This window comes from Podarcis tiliguerta, assembly GCF_965153285.1.
Source record: "Podarcis tiliguerta genome assembly, chromosome: 3".
In the NCBI taxonomy this organism is placed as follows: Eukaryota; Metazoa; Chordata; class Lepidosauria; order Squamata; family Lacertidae; genus Podarcis; species Podarcis tiliguerta.
This window is the reverse complement of record NC_139536.1, coordinates 117,475,792-117,497,164: the sequence shown is the minus strand read 5'-3', so window position 1 is coordinate 117,497,164 and position 21,373 is coordinate 117,475,792. Positions and strand designations below refer to the sequence as shown.

At 43.9% G+C, this 21,373-nt stretch overlaps 1 protein-coding gene across 6 annotated transcripts in view; it reads left to right on the top strand.

Annotated features, from left to right (window-relative positions):
* SUPT3H (SPT3 homolog, SAGA and STAGA complex component) overlaps positions 1 to 21,373 on the top strand; it is a 212,835-nt gene that overhangs the window by 130,047 nt on the left and 61,415 nt on the right. For all 6 annotated transcript variants that reach the window (XM_083435628.1, XM_083435627.1, XM_083435629.1 and 3 more), the window contains exons 4-5: positions 17,573 to 17,659; positions 18,987 to 19,077. In XM_083435628.1, coding sequence (XP_083291754.1) covers positions 17,573 to 17,659; positions 18,987 to 19,077 — 178 coding nt within the window. The remainder of the gene's footprint in view (positions 1 to 17,572; positions 17,660 to 18,986; positions 19,078 to 21,373) is intronic.

Here is a 21,373-nt window from a genome sequence, read left to right as displayed (position 1 = left end):
TTATTCAGTAAGCACAGGGCAGATAGGGGAAAAGGCACTTTGCAATTTCCCATCAAGTTCGGCCCCTTCCTGTTGTTCTCTCTTCTTGCTCCTTTCCCTGCACAATGCAGCCACAAAGCAAGCTCCCACCATGAAGGCTCAGAATCCAAAGCCCTCCTTGTTAATTAATAAGAAACTATAAATAAAAAAAACTTTTCCCCCCTTTTCCGATGGGAGCTCTGTATTTTTTTTATTTACTTACCTTTCGGAGCAATACTAGTGACATGTGAATGAGGCATAACAGGTTTGGGGGTTGGGACTAGCTAGATCAAGCTGCCAAGCTTTTAACTCTTCAATATAAACCTACCAATTTTATTTTTAAAAAACTTGAGAAATATAGCACAATAACCCCCAGTTCCCCCTGAAAGAGTTGTGTGTTTATAGCTCACTAGAAAGTGAGCAGAGATGGAGCCAAGTGGGCCTTCCTTGAGAGCGAGTTCCTTAACCTTGGTGGTGCCACAAGATGAAACTGTGTGTCCCTTGTGCTTAGTTACTGCATGTGCAGCAAAGGAACCCAGAAAAATTGTAATAATAATAATAATAATAATAATAATGATAATAATAATATTTATACCCCGCCCATCTGGCTGGGCTTCCCCAGCCACTCTGGGCAGCTTCCAAAAAAATATTAAAATACTGTAATACACCAAACATTAAAAGCTACCCTAAACAGGGCTGCTTTCAGATGTCTTCTAAAAGTCTGGTAGTTGTTGTTCTCTTTGACATCTGCTGGGAGGGTGTTCCACAGGGTGGGTGCCACTACCGAGAAGGCCCTCTACCTGGTTCCCTGTAACTTGGCCTCTCGCAGTGAGGGAACCGCCAGAAGGCCCTTGGAGCTGGACCTCAGTGTCTGGGCAGAATGATGAGGGTGGAGACGCTCCTTCAGATATACTGGACCGAGGCCGTTTAGGGCTTTAAAGGTCAGCACCAACACTTTGAATTGTGCTCGGAAATGTACTGGGAGCCAATGTAGGTCTTTCTAGACCAGTGTTATATGGTCTCAGCGGCCGCTCCCAGTCACCAGTCTAGCTGCCGTGTTCTGGATTAGTTGTAGTTTCCGGGTCACCTTCAAATGTAGTCCCACGTAGAGCGCATTGCAGTAGTCCAAGCAGGAGATAACTAGAGCATGCACCACTCTGGCAAGACAGTCTGCAGGCAGGTAGGGTCTCAGCCTGCGTACCAGATGGAGCTGGTAGACAGCTGCCCTGGACACAGATTGTAGTCAGAAGTTGTTCATTAAAAGAATATTTTAGCACAATTACCGGTATATTTGACGTTTCTTCCATCATGAAACTCAAGACAAGGTATATTATATCTAATTAATGTAATGTATCTGCTAAAATATGTACATGAGGTAAAACCCCATTTTAAAAGCTTCAAAACATCTCCATCGTCTTTTCTTTGTCCCTTCCATTCTCAATCTTTGATGGCTCAAACTTTAAAAAGTTTCTGAGATTTTCTGCTAAATTCTTATTCCCAGCAGGCCCCCACCCTCCTCCCGATGACCACTGTAATAAAAACTCATAATCAGAATCTCCAAATTTCCAAGCTACAAATAAACTTTGTTTACATTCCTTATTGCCTGCTTTTATTAATCTATCCTCAAGTGTTGGTCTCCCACCCCCCACCCCCCAGTTCTAGGTAATATCTGACTAAGTTGTAAACAGAGTGGACTCACTGAAATAAATGGACTTAAGTTAGTAGTTATCCAGCCTGTCATAATTTCTAGGCACTGCCGCATAGCTGGGACCATTGCATCTGGGGTAGCAGAGTGAAGAAACATAGACTCCTACTTGAGCATTGATTCATCCCCTGTGGTTGGGGGGGGGGCAGTGCTTGCAGGTCTCTGCTGCATCTCTGTCCCCCAGTCCCCTTGCAGTTCATACATTTGAGAGGGACAGATCAGATTAAAGTAAGAAGCCTGGTCTCCCTGTGTAGGCTCCCTGTGTGATGTATAATCATTCGTGACCAGGCTTCTGAACCGCACAAGGAACCTATATATGGGAGGAGGAGGCTCCCTGCTTCAGATCTTCCTTCTCCAACATGAGGAAGGCAACGGCCTCTTCTCCATTTCAGTTTAATAGTTTTTAAATAATACAAGGTGAAAGGTGGAGCTCTGAGGAATCCCACAGGACAGTTCCCATAGAACAATTGGCAATGGTAGACACCTGGATCGCCTGAGCCCCTGCGAGGCAGAAGAACTGAGTTGCCCAGAGTGTCAGAAACTGGTGAGCTGCCTAGCAATGCCATTTCTCCTATCATTCTTCAGATGATCAAGAGCTGGGAATGGATCCAGAAAAGGAGCAAGATAACATGCTGCAATGTACATCCACAGCACTTTGGCTTGTGGGTAAGGGACACACGCAAATATTGGCAAAAGTTTCACTAGAGAAATAAGGCCATCATTGGAAAGTTAAAAGGTGCCACTGCAGAAAACTGCTTGGACGTGGTGTGAGTCAAATGCCTCTTTGCTCTGCATGTGAGGAGTTCAGCATATTTTCTGTGTATGTGAAGAAAAGAGCTGCAGCATTACCAGGAGTAAGTCAGCTTCCAGGTCTAGGCCAAGGTGCTTGTTTCACAGTATATTCTTTATGATATTGAGCATGATGTTCAATAAGAGCATCCCATCTGGATGCTATTACCTGTAGGATGTGCAGCTTGTATATGTCTTCTGGAGGTTAGTTTCTAATGTTAAACAAAGGAAGCTGATTAAAACCAGCTGTAAAACATTTTCATAGTTCCTCTTTTTTACAGTGGGTATTGAGTTACCTTGCACATGACTGCATGTCTGAACTAAAAATAAAGTAAATCTTTCCCCTCTTATTAAAATTAGTATAATATTGATTTTTTTAAAGTTGAACTAAATGTAGCTGTTTCCTAACTTGGCACTAGAATTTAATACTGCTGACATCACTACATATTTTTACATGCTTCTGAGAAATAATTGTCCATTTATTCATGCAGTGTGCTGCAATAAGCACATTTTTAGGTGCAGACTAAAATGTAAACATTATAATAAAAGCATATTAAAAATTTTACATGCAGCATTTATTAAATTCAGCAATGAAGACTTGCCAGAGAAATGTACAGTGTTATTGACTAAAATGTAGTGTGAGAAATATTATAGGGAATATTATAGGGAACTGTCATATAATTAGAGCAATTCCTGTTTAAATATTTGTTTATGGTTCATTTAGAGGCTCTTAGTACACCTCCAATTGCCAATTCTAATTTTTAGCGTGATTAGGACATTATATATGAACATATTAAACTACTTTATTCTCACTTTGTCCAGTATTGTCTACTCTGACCAGCAACGGCTCTCCAAGAGTTTTCCCAGCCCTGCTATCCGGCATTATTTATCACTGTCTACCAAAAAAGCAGGTGTGATCTGCTTTGGAGCTGAATCCCTTTGCTCTGCTGATTTTTCAAAGGGAAGGATGCACTTTCCCCACTACCAAATTCCCTCCTTTGTCCTGCTCCTCTTCTGTCTGTCCGTCTCTCCCCCCTCACGCTTTTTCTTCTGTCTCATTGTGGGGTAGAGTGAATGTTTCAGGAGGTGGGATCAGGTAGTTGGAGCAGATGGAGGGGAATTGAAATGGAAGGGACTAAAATCTGTGCCTGTATACGATTCCTCCATTTGATGTTAATTGAGCAAGTATAGAATTATCCTTAGGAGACTTTGTTGTCACACTGACTTAAATTTATACTCTAGGACACCTATTTATGCAGTGCTAATGTTATTTCATGATAGTAAACATTCAAGATTTCCCATTTCAGTTTGAAAACACTAAGTAGTATAAATCAAAGCCCACAAAAAGTCTGTCATTGCTCAAATGTGTCTGTTGGAACAGAAAGTGACAAATATGGTTCTCTGAGGTAAATATTTGGAAATTCTGAAAATGCTTTGGGAACGATTAACCTTGCTGTTTGTTGTAAACTTTCTCTCAGGAAAGCCAAGTCTTGCTCATAAATACCACACCGAGCAAATAGCCGAGGGCACTTCTCATCCTTAATACGCACACTGCAGCTTTATCTCCAGCCAGTTCTATCTCATCTGGCTGGCTTTTTCTCCCAGCATGTTCTGCGGTACCAACTAATTTAAAATAAAAGGCCTGGTATGTGCACACAATTTGAACATTCATGCAGTGGTACAAAAGCAAATGTCAAAGCCCTGGAACAGTAAGGCTTTTTTATTTCACCAGTTAGCAGATGATCTTTCCCAGACAGATAGTGTATCTCTTGCGCGTGTTCATAAGGCAATGTGCTGTTCTATCACCCGAGAGTTAACAAGACATGTTGTGCCACGTCAGTGAGATTTACAGGAGCTGATGTTCACCTCAGAACAAAGGCTTATGACTCCTGGCAGATGATGTGTTGCGGTCGTGCTTGCCCTGTCTAATCTTGCCCTGCTGGATCAGACCACAGTCCTGCCAAGTCCAGCGTTCTCTTCTCCCAGGGGCAGCCCGCTCTCTCTGCCCACAAGCAGCATGAGCCTTCCTTGCAGGCCAGCGGCTGAAGAAGGAGCCAAAAGGGTTTTCTTGTGTGTGTGATTCTTTGTGGCTGATTAGCTGCTCTCCCTGTGCAAAGGTCAGAGAGGCAGGGTTTGTTCCATCTTTTAGATTTAGGGGAGCTAGTCTCAAACGTTTGTTGGGGGAGACCTACGTTTTTTGGGGGGGGAGTTATTTGTCCTGTCTTCACGCTTTTTAAGATGGAGGACCACTGTAGCCACCCCCAACGACACGTTCTCAAGATGGAGGGGGAGGGAACAGCTGCAGTCGCCTGCGGTTCCTGCGCAATGTTTGCCATCTTGCCAAAGGTTGCAGGCAGCTTTACCTGCAGCAATTGCATGTTGATTGCCCTCTTAGAAGACAAAGTCCAGCAACTGGAGGAACGTGTAGATACGCTCCAAAGAATTAGAGAGCTGGAGCTTTTCTTGGAAGCAACAGAGCGCACCGTCTCCACCAAGGAGGAGACAGGAGACTCCCCTGAGAAGGAGGCTAGTTCACCAACACAGGAGCCAGATATATGGAGAAACGTGACTCAAAGAAGTAGGAGGCCCAGGGTTCGCTCTGATTGTTTAGAAATACACAATCGCTTTGAGGTCCTCTCCCCTAGCATGGAAGACGAAGAGCAGACTCCATTTGAGGATCTCTCCCTCATTACAGTCGATCAGGTATATGAAGACGAGCAGCAAAGTCAGTCCTCAGGGAATGTGCAGGCAACCTTGGAACGGACAGCTCACGGAAGAACCCCGACCAAACCTAAGAGGAGGCGTGTAGGGGGGATTCCCTACTGATAGGGGATTCCCTACTTTTTTTTTTTTTTTTTTAATAGTTTTTTATTTATACAACAAGACAGACAAACAAACAAACAAAGAACACAAATACTAAATTATACACAAATTACAAAAATAACCATAGACACATAATATTCTTAGCAGACAATAAGACATCTATTGGTCTTAACACTAAAGACCCGACCTCCCGTCTATTCCATACTTCTAATTCATATTACTTATTGCCAATACACATTTTTTCTTATAATTAAACTTATTCTTATTAAATCTAATTTCTTATATCTACCTTACAACTATTGCTGAAGTTCCTCGAAGGCTGCAACAGAATTTAAACTACTATATTTATTTTTCAGATATTCTTTGAAAACCTCCCATTTAGAAACAAATTCCTGTTTTGATTTATTCTTTATTTTTTCTGATAAACCATCTAACTCAGCATATTCTGTCAGCTTTTGGATCCAATCTTGAATAGAGGGGATTTCATTACTCTTCCATTTTGCTGCGATCAAAACTCTTGCTGCCGCCGTGGCATATAAAAAGATACCCTTCCTCTTTTGTGGAATATCCAAATCTGTTATTCCTAGGAGGTAGGCCTCTGGTTTTTTATTGAAAGAGGTCTTTAGCATTTTTTGCAGTTCTGCATGTATACTCTCCCAGAATACCTGTATTTTCCTACATATCCACCACATATGGAAGAATGTTCCTGAGTCTCCGCATCTCCAACAATTACTTGATACATTTTTATACATTTTTGAAAGCTTCCATGGTGTTAGATACCATCGATGTTGCATTTTTTGAAAGTTCTCTCTAATCGTGTAACAATTTGTGAATTTCCAATTGATCTTCCATAAATTTTCCCATTGGGCCATGGTTATTGAGTGGCCAAAATCCTGGGACCACCTCACCATTGCCACTGTTACCTCCTCCTCCTTGACCGTCCAGTCAAGGAGGAGTCGGTAAGTTTTGGAAAGGGTTTTTCTTTTAGAGTTTACCAGATCAGATTCAAATCGGGAAATTTCTGTTGAGAACCCCTTTTGTTTGTCAGATTTAAATTTTTCAAATAACTGATGGTATTGGAACCAGTCTGAAATATGGTCTCTTATTTCCTCAAAGTTTTTTAATTTTATTTGGTTATCTTCATTTTTTAGAAGTATTTTATATGTTGGCCAGCTTTCCTGAGTATTTTTCCGTTTTACTGCTATGGCTTCTACTGGAGAAGTCCACCACGGGGTTTTAGGCTCCATCAGGTCTTTATATTTTTCCCATACAGCAAGGAGTGATTTTCTTATTATATGGTTGGTAAAGTTTTTATGAATTTTCGCTTTTCCATATATTAGGTAGGCGTGCCATCCCCAGCGGTTATCAAAACCTTCCAGGTCCAAGAGGTCCGAATCCTGCAACGTGCACCAATCTTTTAGCCAGGTGAAACAGGCTGCCTCGTAGTAAAGTTTTAGGTCGGGTAGGGAAAAACCTCCTCTCTCTTTTACGTCTATTAAAATCAGGTGTTTAATCCTAGGTTTCTTCCCTTCCCACAGGAATTTGGAAATTTCTCTTTGCCATATCTTGAGACAACCTGCTTCGCCCAGTATTGGAATCATTTGAAATAAAAAGATTAATTTTGGAAGCACATTCATCTTTATAATGGAAATCCTACCCAGAAATGATAATTTTAGTTTACTCCAGGTTACAAAGTTTTTTCTAATCTCTAACCAAGTTTTGGTGTAATTATCCTGGAATAAATTTATGTTCTTGGGGGTGATCCAAATACCCAGGTATTTCGCTTTTGAGGAGATTTTCAGGCCCAATATTTTTTCTAAATCGTCCTTTTCTTCTGTGGTTACATTTTTAACAAGCATTTTTGTTTTTGTTATATTCAGCTTAAAGCCTGCCACTTCTCCGAATTCTTTAATCAATTCAAGCGCTCTTTTCAGACTTTCTTTAGGGTTTTCAGTCATAACGAGTAAATCGTCCGCAAAAGCTTTAATTTTATATGTTTTGTTTCCCAGAGTGATGCCTTTAACAAGCTGATCCTTTCTTATCTGGTTGTTCAAGACTTCCATCACCAAGATAAATATCAGTGGTGACAGTGGGCAGCCCTGTCTGGTTCCCTTGTTTATTTTGCACTCCTCGGTAATTCTTCCGTTGATGATCAGTTTTGCATATTGTTCTGTATAGATGGCATTTATTCCTTTACAAATATTTTCTCCCAGTCCGATTTCTTCCATTAATTTTTTCATAAACTTCCAGGACACATTATCAAAAGCTTTTTCAGCATCCACCAACATAATAGCTGCTGGTTTGTCAATTTTAATATCCAAATATTCTAATACATTAATCACACATCTAATGTTGGATTGCATAAATCGTCCGGGAAGAAATCCAGTTTGATCTTTATGAATTATCTCTTTCAGCACCATTTTTAATCTATTTGCAAGAATGTCTGCGAATATCTTGTAATCATTATTTAACAGTGCAATGGGTCTGTAATTGGCCATGTTTGAGGCATCTGTTCCCTGTTTGTGGATAAGAGTAATAAAGCTATCCTTCCAGGTTTTCGGTAGCTTTCCATTTGCCAAGATATTATTCATTAGGTCTTTCATGGGAAGAAATAATACTTGTTCTAACTTTTTGTAGTAATTAGCTGGGAGACCATCTGGGCCCGGTGTCTTTCCTAATTTTGATCTCTGTATAGCTTGTTGCACCTCCATAGCTGTTATTGGTGAGTTCAAGATTTCAGTTTTTTCCTTAGGTATTATTGGTAGTTTATTTTTGCCCAGATAATCAATTATTTTTTCTAAAGTCTCTGGACCTTCTTTATATAGTTTTCCGAAGAAACTAGCAAAGTTTTTACTAATTTCCTTCGGTTCTTGAATCCATTTGTCTTCAATTTTAATTTTATTGATAATTCTATCTTCCTTTTTCTTCTTTAATTGCCAGGCCAAAAGTTTGCCAGGTTTATTTGCAAACTCAAAGTTTCTATGTCTCAACCATTTTATCTTCCATTCTATCTCTTCATTTATTATCATGGAGAATTGCGTCTGTAAAATTTTTATACTTTGCTTAATTGGTTCATCATCTGGTTTTTGGAAAAGGATCCTTTCCTTTTTTCTAATTTCCTCCCATATCTCCATTTTCTTCTTCTCCTTTATTTTCCTTTGGAATGCGTTTTGTTGGATAAAGAAGCCTCTTATGACAGCTTTACCTGCATCCCAAACCGTCTCTAGATCTACTCCTTGATTTAAGTTAAACTTAAAATATTCTTCTAAGATTTGCTTGGCCTTTTGTACAGTTTTTTCATCGTTTAGCATACTCTCATTAAGTTGCCACCTCTTAACCTTTTCTTCTTTTCCTTTAAAGTTAACCCAGACCGCGCTGTGATCTGAAATTGTCCTTGGATGAATTTCTGCTTTTGTAATATTATTTAATAAATCCTTTGTTGTCCAGATCGCGTCGATTCGTCCCGCCGATTTATGTGGCTCTGAGTAATGTGTAAATTCTTTCTCTGTTGGATTCTTAAACCTCCAAGCGTCAAACTTCCCTGAGGGGAACAGAAGCAGTCATCTGTGGGCCTGACAAGATGTCTCGGGAGGTGTGCTGTCTCCCCGGGGCTAAGATCCAAGATGTAACTGAACGACTGCCAGGAATCATAAAACCCACTGACAAATACCCCTTCCTCTTGGTTCATGTGGGAACCAATGACACTGCAAGCAATAGCCTCCAGAAGATCAAAAGAGACTACGAGGCTCTGGGCAGGAAATTGAAGCAATTAAATGCACAAATTGTCATCTCATCTGTCCTCCCAGTTGACAGGGAGGGCCCAGGGAGAGAGGGGAAAATAGTGGAAGTCCTTGAGTTAAGTGAAGTGGACTAGTACCTAAGTAAAGATAAAGGGACCCCTGACCATTAGGTCCAGTCGTGACCGACTCTGGAGTTGCGGCACTCATCTCGCTTTATCAGCCGAGGGCGCCGGCGTGCAGCTTCCGGGTCATGTGGCCAGCATGACTAAGCCGCTTCTGGCGAATCAGAGCAGCGCACGGAAACGCCGTTTACCTTCCCGCCGGAGCGGTACTTATTGATCTACTTGCACTTTGAGGTGCTTTCGAACTGCTAGGTTGGCAGGAGCAGGGACCGAGCAACGGGAGCTCACCCCGTCGCGGGGATTCGAACCACCGACCTTCTGATTGGCATGTCCTAGGCTCTGTGGTTTAACCCACAGTGCCACCCGCACCCCAGACTAGTACCTGCATACCTACAAATTCTCTAAACATTCAAACCAGAAATCTTTAAATATATTGGAACTTTCTTCACCAGAGAAAATCAACCTGCTCAGCAAGCCTGTGAAAGCAATTTATTATTATTACATGAAATGTTTTCTTGAAAGCAGCAGAAGGTAATTATCAAAACTTATAAAAAGTAACCTCACTAAGCAAAATATGGGGGAGGAAGGAGAAAAAAATAAAATACAACCTTGCAGAGAATTATCTTTTAATGTGTTCTCTTCCATCTATCATGGGGGTGGGGGAGAGCCAAATCAGTGCTCACTTTTGATGTCCTTAACTGGTGTGTATTGTTTGTTGCTGTTTTTTTCAAAACAGATCATTTTGTTGTTGTTGTTTAGTCGTGTCTGACTCTTCGTGACCCCCTGGACCAGAGCACGCAAGGCCCTCCTGTCTTCCACTGCCTCCCGCAGTTTGGTCAAACTGATGCTGGTAGCTTTGAGAACACTGTCCCACCATCTCGTCCTCCGTTGTCCCCTTCTCCTTGTGCTCTCCATCTTTCCCAACATCAGGGTCTTTTCCAGGGAGTCTTCTCTTCTCATGAGGTGGCCAAAGTATTGGAGCCTCAGCTTCAGGATCTGTCCTTCCAGTGAGCACTCAGGGCTGATTTCCTTCAGAATGGATAGGTTTGATCTTCTTGCAGTCCATGGGACTCTCAAGAGTCTCCTCCAGCACCATAATTCAAAAGCATCAATTTCTCCCTTTAAAACAATTTAGGGGCTGTTGTGACGCTTCTCAATTTGGAAAAGAATCAAATCAAAACAAAACAAAACAGAAGCATACAGAACAGTGAAAACAACAATGCAGCATTCATGGCAATTTGCTAAGATGATTTCTAAAACAAACACACCCAAAAAGGATGGTGGTAGAAAACCTGAAGACTTTTTCTAAGAGCAGTTGGCAATTATCTCTTCCTGCATTATTTCTCCCTCTCTTTTTCCCCCGCCCCCCGCCACTCAAGTGGTTTGAAATGGTGACAAAAAGGTTGTGTGTGACAAACAACCTTTTTGTCACCATTTCAAACCACTTGAGTCACCACCATCAATTCCAAGCTTTATTAATAACAAAGAAGCAGCTTTAAAAAGCAGCGAATACTATAAAAACAATGATTTCTAAACTTTCAAAGGCAAATCTGCTCTGTCCCTATACTTGCTTCTACTGCTTAGGGCCTGTCGCCCTGGAGCCAACAGAGCAGTATGGTAGGCAAGCAGGCAGCGCCAGAACCTCTGAATGGGAGCGATTGGCTCCAGTGCACAGTAGTTGCCTGCTATAAAATGACCCAACATGCAACCCCCCCCCCCCCCATATCAGGCTTACAGATTTGGAAGACTCCTGGATCTCACCTTCTTTCTGGGTGGGCCAGAAACAGACGGTAGCCAGGAGGACCTTTGAACACCTTCTGCTGGGGTGCCATCTTCTCCCTTTCTTCAAGAAATGAGATAATAACACTCTCCTCAGGCACTCATTTCCTAATTACTTTGAGGTTAGATTATTATGATGCATTTTCTGAACTGAACACAGCTTGGAAGTTGCGCTTGTTCCCAGAATATGACTTCGGTGGGTATTAAGTGGAGCAGGCAGACTGAACAGAGAACACCAATACCAGCGACTTTTGTAATCATTGCTTTTTCAATTGTGATTAATTCTAAGTGCTGGCCTTTGTTTTTTGTTTTACCTTTAAAGGCCCCGCGCTGCCCTGTTGCTTTTGCTCCTCCATTTTCCTCAGGACTGCCTTGTTTCTTTTCATGTCTCAGTAGAAATCCCAAGAGAACGAGAAGGGTGCTGCATTCTCTCACCAAAATGACATGCAATGCTATTCTTCTAGAAAAAGAGGTGCAGGAACTCACTCAAGCACCTCCCTAGCAGCTAGCATTTCCTGGCATCGTTTTCTGTTGATATATAATTCCTCTTTGGAAAATTAACCTACATACAGATATTGGCTCTGGAGGCACCAGGACATTTTAGGCAGAATTTGCTGATTTTCCCCATGTGCCTCTCAAAGTATTTTCACTCATCTATTACCGTATTTTTCGTCCCATAGGACGCTCCGTCCCATAGGACGCACCTAGTTTTTTGGGGGGGAAATAAAGGGAAAAAAAATTTCCTTTATTTTCCCCCCAAAAGCAGGTCCGGGAAACCCAACCAGGTTGAGGAACAGCGGGGTGGCGGCGCTGCGCCTCCCTGCTGTCCCCCGAGCTTGTGGGGCTGGCCAATGTCTGCCCGGCGTGAGGGGCGCCCTGAAGCAGAGCGCCCCTCGCGCCCGGCAGCAGGCTGCTATCCGCAGCGTGGGGAGCACTGCAGGGAACTCCTGGAGGGCTCCCCACGCTGCGGGTGTCCGCCTGGCGTGAGGGGCGCCCTGAAGCAGAGCGCCCCTCGCGCCAGGCAGCAGGCTGCTATCTGCAGCGTGGGGAGCGCTGCGGGGAACTCCTGCAGCGTTCCCCATGCTGCGGGTGTCTGCCTGGCGCGAGGGGCGACCTGAAGCAGAGCGCCCCTCGCGCCAGGCAGCAGGCTGCTATCTGCAGCGTGGGGAGCGCTGCGGGGAACTCCTGCAGCGTTCCCCATGCTGCGGGTGTCTGCCTGGCGCGAGGGGCGCCCTGAAGCAGAGCGCCCCTCGCGCCAGGCAGCAGGCTGCTATCTGCAGTGTGGGGAGCGCTGCGGGGAACTCCTGGAGGGCTCCCCACGCTGCGGGTGTCCGCCTGGCGTGAGGGGCGCCCTGAAGCAGAGCGCCCCTCGCGCCAGGCAGCAGGCTGCTATCTGCAGCGTGGGGAGCGCTGCGGGGAACTCCTGCAGCGTTCCCCATGCTGCGGGTGTCTGCCTGGCGCGAGGGGCGCCCTGAAGCAGAGCGCCCCTCGCGCCAGGCTGCAGGCTGCTATCTGCAGCGTGGGGAGCGCTGCGGGGAACTCCTGGAGGGCTCCCCACGCTGCGGGTGTCCGCCTGGCGTGAGGGGCGCCCTGAAGCAGAGCGCCCCTCGCGCCAGGCAGCAGGCTGCTATCTGCAGCGTGGGGAGCGCTGCGGGGAACTCCTGCAGCGTTCCCCATGCTGCGGGTGTCTGCCTGGCACGAGGGGCGCCCTGAAGCAGAGCGCCCCTCGCGCCAGGCAGCAGGCTGCTATCTGCAGCGTGGGGAGCGCTGCGGGGAACTCCTGCAGCGTTCCCCATGCTGCGGGTGTCTGCCTGGCGTGAGGGGCGCCCTGAAGCAGAGCGCCCCTCGCGCCAGGCAGCAGGCTGCTATCTGCAGCGTGGGGAGCGCTGCGGGGAACTCCTGCAGCGTTCCCCATGCTGCGGGTGTCTGCCTGGCGTGAGGGGCGCCCTGAAGCAGAGCGCCCCTCGCGCCAGGCAGCAGGCTGCTATCTGCAGCGTGGGGAGCGCTGCGGGGAACTCCTGCAGCGTTCCCCATGCTGCAGATGTATGCCCGGCGCGAGGGGCGCTCTGCTTCAGGGCGCCCCGCCCGCCGGGCTGCAGGCTGCTATCCGCAGCGTGGGGAGCGCTGCAGTTAACTCCTGGAGGGCTCCCCACGCTGCAGGTGTCTGCCTGGCGTGAGGGGCGCTCTGCTTCAGGGCACCCCTCGCGCCAGGCGGCAGGCTGCTATCCGCAGCCTAGACATCCCTGCGGGACCTCCTGCAGGGCTGCCTAGGGTGCGGATGTGTTCCCCAAGCGCCGGGCGCTCTGCTTTCAGGGCGCCCGACGCTCCGGGAAGCAGGCTGCTATCCGCAGCCTAGACATCCCTGCGGGACCTCCCGCAGGGCTGCCTAGGCTGCGGATGTCTTCCTGAAGCCTGGAGAGCGAGAGGGGTTGGTGCGCACCGACCGCTCTTGCTCTCCACGCTTCAGCGAAAGCCTGCATTCGCCCCATAGGACGCACCCAGATTTCCGCTTCATTTTTTGAGGGGGAAAAGTGCGTCTTATAGGGCGAAAAATACGGTATTTCTCCTCCTCCCTTCATTTCACACTTAAGTTGCATTCCCATGCCCACCCCCCAACTGCCATTCCCCCCCCAACCTTCCTGCTCCTTTTACATTCACTTCCTCCTCCCACAACAGCTTTCTTCTTTGTTGTTGTTGTTGTTGTTTACTACTACTGCTACTCCATTTGGAGCTGTTGCTGATGGGGTCTGTTCAACCAAAAGCTACAGTAGGACCTCCTTCGTAGGCTGCAGTTCTGGCAAGGAAGCCTCTGCCAAGGAACTCCAACATGTAAGCAGCTGCACATGCAAGAGGACACACGGTTGCATGGCGCTACGGATCACGTGGAGTCCATGCATAGGCAAAAGAAGTTGCTCCCATGCTGGGGTTCCTTTGCAGATATCCACGTGTGATGGGACTAGGTTTCATAGGATAAAAACACACAGACGTCTCTGTGGAAGTTGAACAGGAAAAATGAATTTAAAAGCTAGTGTGTAACAACACTGAGGCACAGGGGTTTTTTGTGGTTCTGTCTTAAAATAATGAAGGGCCTCAAGGTAGTGATGTGTCTTATATTTCACTCTTGGGAATTAGCTTGATGAACTTTTAAAATGAAAGTGGTATGTATCCTGCTTATTGAAAAAGACATCTGAACTAGCTTCTTGATAGTTTGATCCTAAGTTGCTCGGACAATTTTATTTCATATGTTAGAACCTGAACAAAAAAGTAGTGCCATAATTTATTCTTATGGGGTTGCTTTGGCTTTAGTATTCCTTTCCTGTTGTTTGATCCAGTGTAATTGCATAATAGATTTCATTACATATTTTTTGCGGTTGCAGAAAAGAGGAAACACCATTCAGCAAGTTCCTTTGTTTTTTCTCACCATCCTTTCACAATGTAAATGTTACTACAGTGGTACCTCGGGTTACATACGCTTCAGGTTACATACGCTTCAGGTTACAGACTCCACTCACCTCGAAATAGTGCTTCAGGTTAAGAACTTTGCTTCAGGATGAGAACAGAAATGGTGCTCCAGCGGTGCGGTGCTCCAGCTGAGGCTGGAGCTGCAACAGTAAGCAATTAAGAAGTGTGATTGTTAAAATACATAATTTATTTGTTAACTGATATAGATACTGGTATATGTTGGCAATTATTTTATTATGACAAGGGGCCTCATAAATTGGAAGTTGTATGGGCCACTCTGGACCTCTGAGCGGGTCCGGATGTTGGGCTACAACTCTTATCATCCCTGACCGTTGGGGCTGATGGGAGCTGAAGAACATCTGGAGGGCCACAGGTTTCCCACACGTGCTCTAAAGTGGTGGGAAATAGGAGGTTGGAAACCTGCGTGCTGGTTTCCCACAGGCATCTAGTTGGCCGTGGTACAGTCATACTTCGAGTTAAAGTAGCTTCGGGATGAGTATTTTTGGGTTGCGTGCTGCGGCGACCCGGAAGTAACGGAGCGTGTTACTTCTGGGTTTTGTCGTATGCGCAGACGGTCAAAATGATGTCATGCGCGGAAGCGGCGACCCGCAGACGCGTGGATGTGGGTTGCGTTCGCTTCAGGATGCGAACGGGACTCCGGAACGGATCCCATTCGCATCCAGAGGTACCACTGTATTAACCAGCTGTTTCCAAATTGGCCCATGGGCCCCAAAACACAGGCATTCCATTTTCTAACTACTGTGACGTGCTGTTTTCACCAATAATTTCACTGGTGATACAATTTTTAACTGGTGATACAAACTGGTGATACAATTTTTAAAAATAAGAGTACCATATAGAGTACCTCGTCAAGCAATCCCATGTAGGCCAACAAATGGCCCCATCCTGATATCACACACACTGAGAAGCCCCTTCTCTGTCATCTGTGTGTGCATCTATAGGAAGCTGGACTTTACACATAAAACATGGAATGCATGTAGGTCTGCCTGCAGCCCTTGTCTAATGGAATTAAGTGGCTAAATCACAGTAGTGTTGCTTGGCACCCTGTGGCCACAGATACACACAGGTGTACTAAAATAGTGGGCATAAGCACACCCTACTATGTATTGTGTTGTGGCCGCAGTGTATTAAAATTGTGTTACCTTCTATCCAACAGAGGTTTATATTATCTGTTTCATTTGAAGGCTTCTGTAGATCTGTGCGAAATTTGAAAAAGATGTGTTGTATTATCAGCATAGTAACTTCAATTTTCTAAGCACTTATTGAGTAAATTCATGCTGGATGTAAGTCCTCTGGGTTCATCCAAATTACACCAATGAGGTATTCATCCTGTTCTTTGTATTATAATTTTACCCAGCTTTTCTATACTTTATGATGGAAATTTAAGTACCTTGTGTATCCTTAAACTAATCAGAATAAGAAGCCACTTTTCTGTGCCAAAGAAAGAGAACTATCATTTTTCACATTCTTATACTTTCCAGTTCAGTTTCAAGGAAGATTATGTTACTGTGACTTCTGAATTCCTGAAAGTTCTCTTGTCTTTGTAGCTGCAAAGGCCTCCTGAGCATTTCAAAGGAAATAATGTGAATTTTTTGTGTGCAGTATGTTTTGTGTTGTGCATACCAGATACAGTCCACATTTTGTGTGCATGTGATTAGACTGGGGGGGAAATAATGCAGTCCAGTATTATGATTTATTGACTGAATCTTTTTCCTGCTGAAAACTTGCCAAAACTGAAAGCTTGCCCCCACCCCACTTCCATATTAGAAACAGCTACTGTTTTTGTTGATCTTTTTAACTTCTGAATAGGCCTATTTCAAGTCATACCAGCATGAGATCTTAGATTAATAATATACTTATTCAGCCACTACTAGAGTAAAACCATTGGCATATGAAGGTTAGAATTTCTTAAAATTGTTTTCAGGTGCATTTTGTGAAAGGTGAGTAAGAATATGTGTGTGTGTGTGTGTGTGTGTGTGCGCGCGTGTGTGCGTGAGTGAGAGAGAGAGAGAGAGAGAAATTATTTCTATTTATTGTTTCATCTTACAGATGTGAAAGTAAATTTTAACATAGCTTAGGCTTTCCAAAAATTAAGTCTGCACCAGCACCCATTGTTCATTTTGCATCTTTCATCTTCCTAAATCCATACACACACACACACAGAGAGAGAGAGAGAGAGAGAGAGAGAGAGAGAGAGTCCTTACAGGAAAGAAGCCATTGGGGAATGAGCATTGCCTGGACAAATAGAAGCAGGATTGAACCTTACAAACTTACTCTTGGCATATAGAAGTGTTTTAGATGTGTCAACTCCTGCAGCCAAGCTGGTGGCAAATGTCCGGCTCCGCTTTCCTTTGGACCACATCAGAGAGGCCAAGAGGGGAGCCTTGGTGTCCAGGCAGCCCAATATCTCCAGACACACGGCCCAGGCTTGAGCCTCTGGAAATTCACTGGTGCTGCTCACACAGTGGTTTGACATAACCCCCAGAAAAGCACTCCATTGTCTCTTGGGAAAGATGGATGCCAACAATGACCTTGTGCCACAATGGAGGGGTTCTTAGCATCAGCACTCAAAGAGGGTATCCTTTGATTTTTTAAAAATGTAAGTGTGTGTGTGTGTGTGAGTGAGAGAGAGAGAGAGAGAGAGAGGAAGGAAAGTTAGCATTGGGTTGTAGCAGTGCATTTGTGGGTATTCTATAAACATTACATTTCTTTCTTTCTTTCTTTCTTTCTTTCTTTCTTTCTTTCTTTCTTTCTTTCCCCCCCTATTGATGCAAAAGCTGGCTTCTTCCCTTCAATGTTACAGGATGTTTAACACACTATGATTGCTTGTAGGATACCATGAATTTTCCTTGAGGTAAAGACCCAAAATGAAATGTTGCAGTAGCAGCTGGCAAATCAGAAAATCCCAAACAGATAACAAAGAAGGAGTTTGTAATTTTGCTGGTGTTTTATTTTGTTACTGAGGAATCATGCTTTGGCCTGGAATTTTGAGGTCTTCCCAAGCCACAATTTCTGTCTATGGCTATATTTTATGTCTAATGAATTTCAGTAAGCACCTTCAAACGAATGCTAGTGCTGTTGTCACTCTTCTTGTCCTGCCTGTTTGTTTACAGTTACAACAAGCCTCTGAAGTTTCTCAAATGAGAGGAGCAAGAGTAATCTCTGCAGAAGATCTTATTTTTTTGATGCGCAAAGATAAGGTACAGTTATTAAATGCAACTATTAAAATAATGGTTGGGGAAAAAATTCTGTTAAAAGATATGGCTACCATGTTTTAAATAAAGTATTTATAGACAGAATTTTATTATAACTAATTATTCTGCATCTCGCTTCATATTGTACATTTGTTTCAGATTGTACAAATGAAATGTAATTCCATCCAGATAAATTATTTCTTTGTGGGAAAGCACCTAGCTGCACAGCCCAGTTAGTCCTTTCTGATCTGCCAAGAGTTTAAAGCATCCTTGATTCTTCAGGTTCTTGACATCAATACTTTCCCATTTACAGTTCCTAAATAGTCCAGATCTTGCTTTAAGCATGCAAAACAGATAAGAGAATTAGAGAACGTTAGCTTTGGAAGGAAGCCCAAGGGTCATCTAGTCCAACCCCCTGTAATGCAGGAATCTGTTGCCCAACGTGGGGTTGGAACCCACGACCCTGAGATTAAGAGCCTTATATTCTACCATCTGAGCTATCCCAGTTGGAAGATTATATCTCTCCCCCCCCCCTCCACTGCATAAAAGGTGCTCAGATGTGTTCATTTATGCAATTCTGGAGCTATGAGACCCAATTGCTTGGTGCCTTGAGTAGGACCTGGGGCAAGCAGCACATGAAAACAAATTTGGGAGAATGTCAGTTAATTTACAAATGTGCTAGTAGAAGTAGAGGTCCTGATTTTAATCAATATAGCAGCACATAGTGGTGGTGGGAGTTTGAGCTTTCTGGAGAACCCTGTTGACACACACACACATTGCCATTTTAATATGGAATGTGGCTGGAGAATGAAGGGTTAAGCCTTCTCCCATGTGCTACAGTCCCAATGAAAATCCCTTACCACGCCTACTGTTAAATGAATGACCACAGTGTGCTTTTTAATGACATGATCATTGTCGCATATAGTTTGTCAATGAACTGATTGGCAGACTTTGCCATGTGAAAATGCTAGGTGAATGTACTTAAGTTAAACAGAGGACTTGTGCAAGTGCATGTAATTTTTTTTTCTAAACCAAAAATTACAGGTAATTTTCTTTTCAAAAGCACGCTATTCTCTAAATCCTGCCTTATTAATAGATCTTCCACTTTTGAAGTGCACCAAGGAACACTGAAGCCAGCAGATTTCTGCACTGCCAACCTAATGACGCCTTTCTGTGCACCCTGCAACTTTGATTATATCAATGAGTGTGTTTGTAATTTTGTGTATGTGTTCTAAGGTAGCGGCTGTGTCTCTCAGTTGGAGCTATGTTTCTTACTCTGGCAGGCAGTGTTTGTATCCATTGTTATTAGCACTCTTCTTTTCTTTCTCCCTAGAAAAAGCTTAGAAGGCTACTTAAATATATGTTTTTCCGAGACTACAAATCTAAAGTTGTCAAAGGCATTGAAGAAGATGATCTTCTTGAAGGTAGGTAAACTTGTAAATAAATTGTATTTCTGGTCTAAAACTCACTTTAAATCCATATCAGCAAAAAGATAAGAACTCACTCTGAAACTCACTTACAGGTGGTACCTAACACCACAGGAACTAATGCTAATATGCCCAGGAACCTCACCAAAATGCTGGAGAGGATTCACCTCCACAGGCACGTACTTCCACATATGGTGGGAATGTCCTAAAATCCAACTCTTCTGGACATCAATCATACAAGAAATATGCAAAACAACTAAGCAAATATTAGAAGTCACTCCAGAACTGGCCCTACTAAACATCTTCCAAGACAGTAATGCCACTCACAACACAAATAACTCATAACCCACCTACTCTCAGCAGCCAGAAACATCATAGCCAGACGCTGGAGAGACCTGTCAGGAGTAAGCATGGACCAATGGTATCAAACAGCCTTATTAGAAAAACTAACCAACAAACTAAAACTGACGCGGGGACAAACAGAAGAAGACGTCTTCACCCCGGCATGGTTACCCTTCGTCACATACACAGCCCAACAAGACAGTGACAAGAATCCAGCAACAGCATACAAATCAATCTGGCTAACCTGATCCAAACACACACACACACACACACACAAAGAAAGTTCACCACAGCCAATCACAAACAACCACACCCTAGACCAACCCCAACCTCTCTCACCACCAAAGGAAGACAAGCAAATACTAAAGAGAACCCACACAAGTGATGCTGACACAAAGCCCCGCACATATGCTAAGTAGAATAGAAGCATTGCCCCCCCGACCCCACCCCTCTCACCATTCTCCCCTCCACCTCTTCCTCCCTTTTCTTCCTAATGTAACACTAATGTCTCAACAAATGAAACTGATCTGCAGAAAACGCAACTTGAAAAAGAGACATAGCACATACTTTTGTAAACCAAGAAATATTTAAAAAAATATATTATAAATAAATAAATAAGAAAGAAAGAAAGAAAGAAAGAAAGCATTTATTTGGGGAGTATTCAGCATACAAACTATATACCAAATGGAAAATATATTCCTCATGCAGATAACTTTAGACACCCAAAAATATTTACTTACTTGGGAACTCCATTTAGCCTTGTGTTTTTCCTTTCAAATTACTTATAAAAGTGCAGTATGGCAGCCCAGCAACCAAATGATAAGTAGACCTGTTTAATGTCAAGAGCTGTGTTGGGCTAAGGAACTGGTGCTGATTAAAAGGCTTAATTGATTTCAGCATGTGTAATTTACGTGTGGCAGCCTCCAAGTGGAAGGGGGAAGGTGGTTGGCTTCAAAATTAATTTGAATAGGCATTTTGTTAATTTATTATCAAAGAATCTGACATATTTTATGAAGCAACCATAATCTAAAATCACTTAATTCTGATATATAGCTTGGAGGTGTTTTAAATTGTACACCGGCAGTGGACTGAAAAAACTTTCTCCTCTCCCTTCTCTATGGGCAGTGGCAGCTGGTGTCTTCCCAAAAGTGGTGATGCTTGAAGCACAACTCAGCTCTTCACACTTGTCTCACCCCCCCACCCCACCCCAATCCCTTTGGCCCCCCCCTTAACAGGGAGGAGAGAAATGACTTGTTTGCGGCCAGGTGATCAGGCCATGGCAGAAAAGCTTTAAAGACAGCATGCATGTTACTTATAATTCCCAAGTACAGACTCAGAACTGAGGCTGACAGAAAGAGATTTGACCAAGGCCAGACAATGTCTGTGGTTGTCTGAGGTAAAGCTATAGAGGCTTTCTGTCCCATAAATAGTTGTGTTTTGGCGGAAGCAGCATTACTCATCTTCTTGCTTAAATACTATGTTTTGAAAATGTGAAAATAGCCAAGGTGTTTCTGGGAATGTATGGAATGCGCTTCTTTCACCACTAAGTAACCATAATCAGCAACACTTTATCTGAGATTAGAGATGAAATTTCATAAATGTAAATCCCAGCCTGACTGGAACTCCTTAAAAATTAAAAAATGGGGGTGTTGGAAGACAGTGCAGATGGGAGGAGACCAGGACTGATGCAGATAAGCGCGAGGAAGGACAGCAGCAGAGCGATAATGGTGGAGGAGTAGCGAGATGTGAGAAAGGAGAGCCACGGGAGAGGTTGCTGCTGGAAATGGCAGACATTCCCTTGGAGCCCATGAACTGTGAGAGGAGCCTCCACTGCGCTAAGGACACTTGGACAAGTTTAATGGAACTTACACACAAATAACTATGAATGCCTGGACATAATCCCATGTATTGGGTTCCAGCCTAATAATATTCATTTTTGTCAATCAAGTAG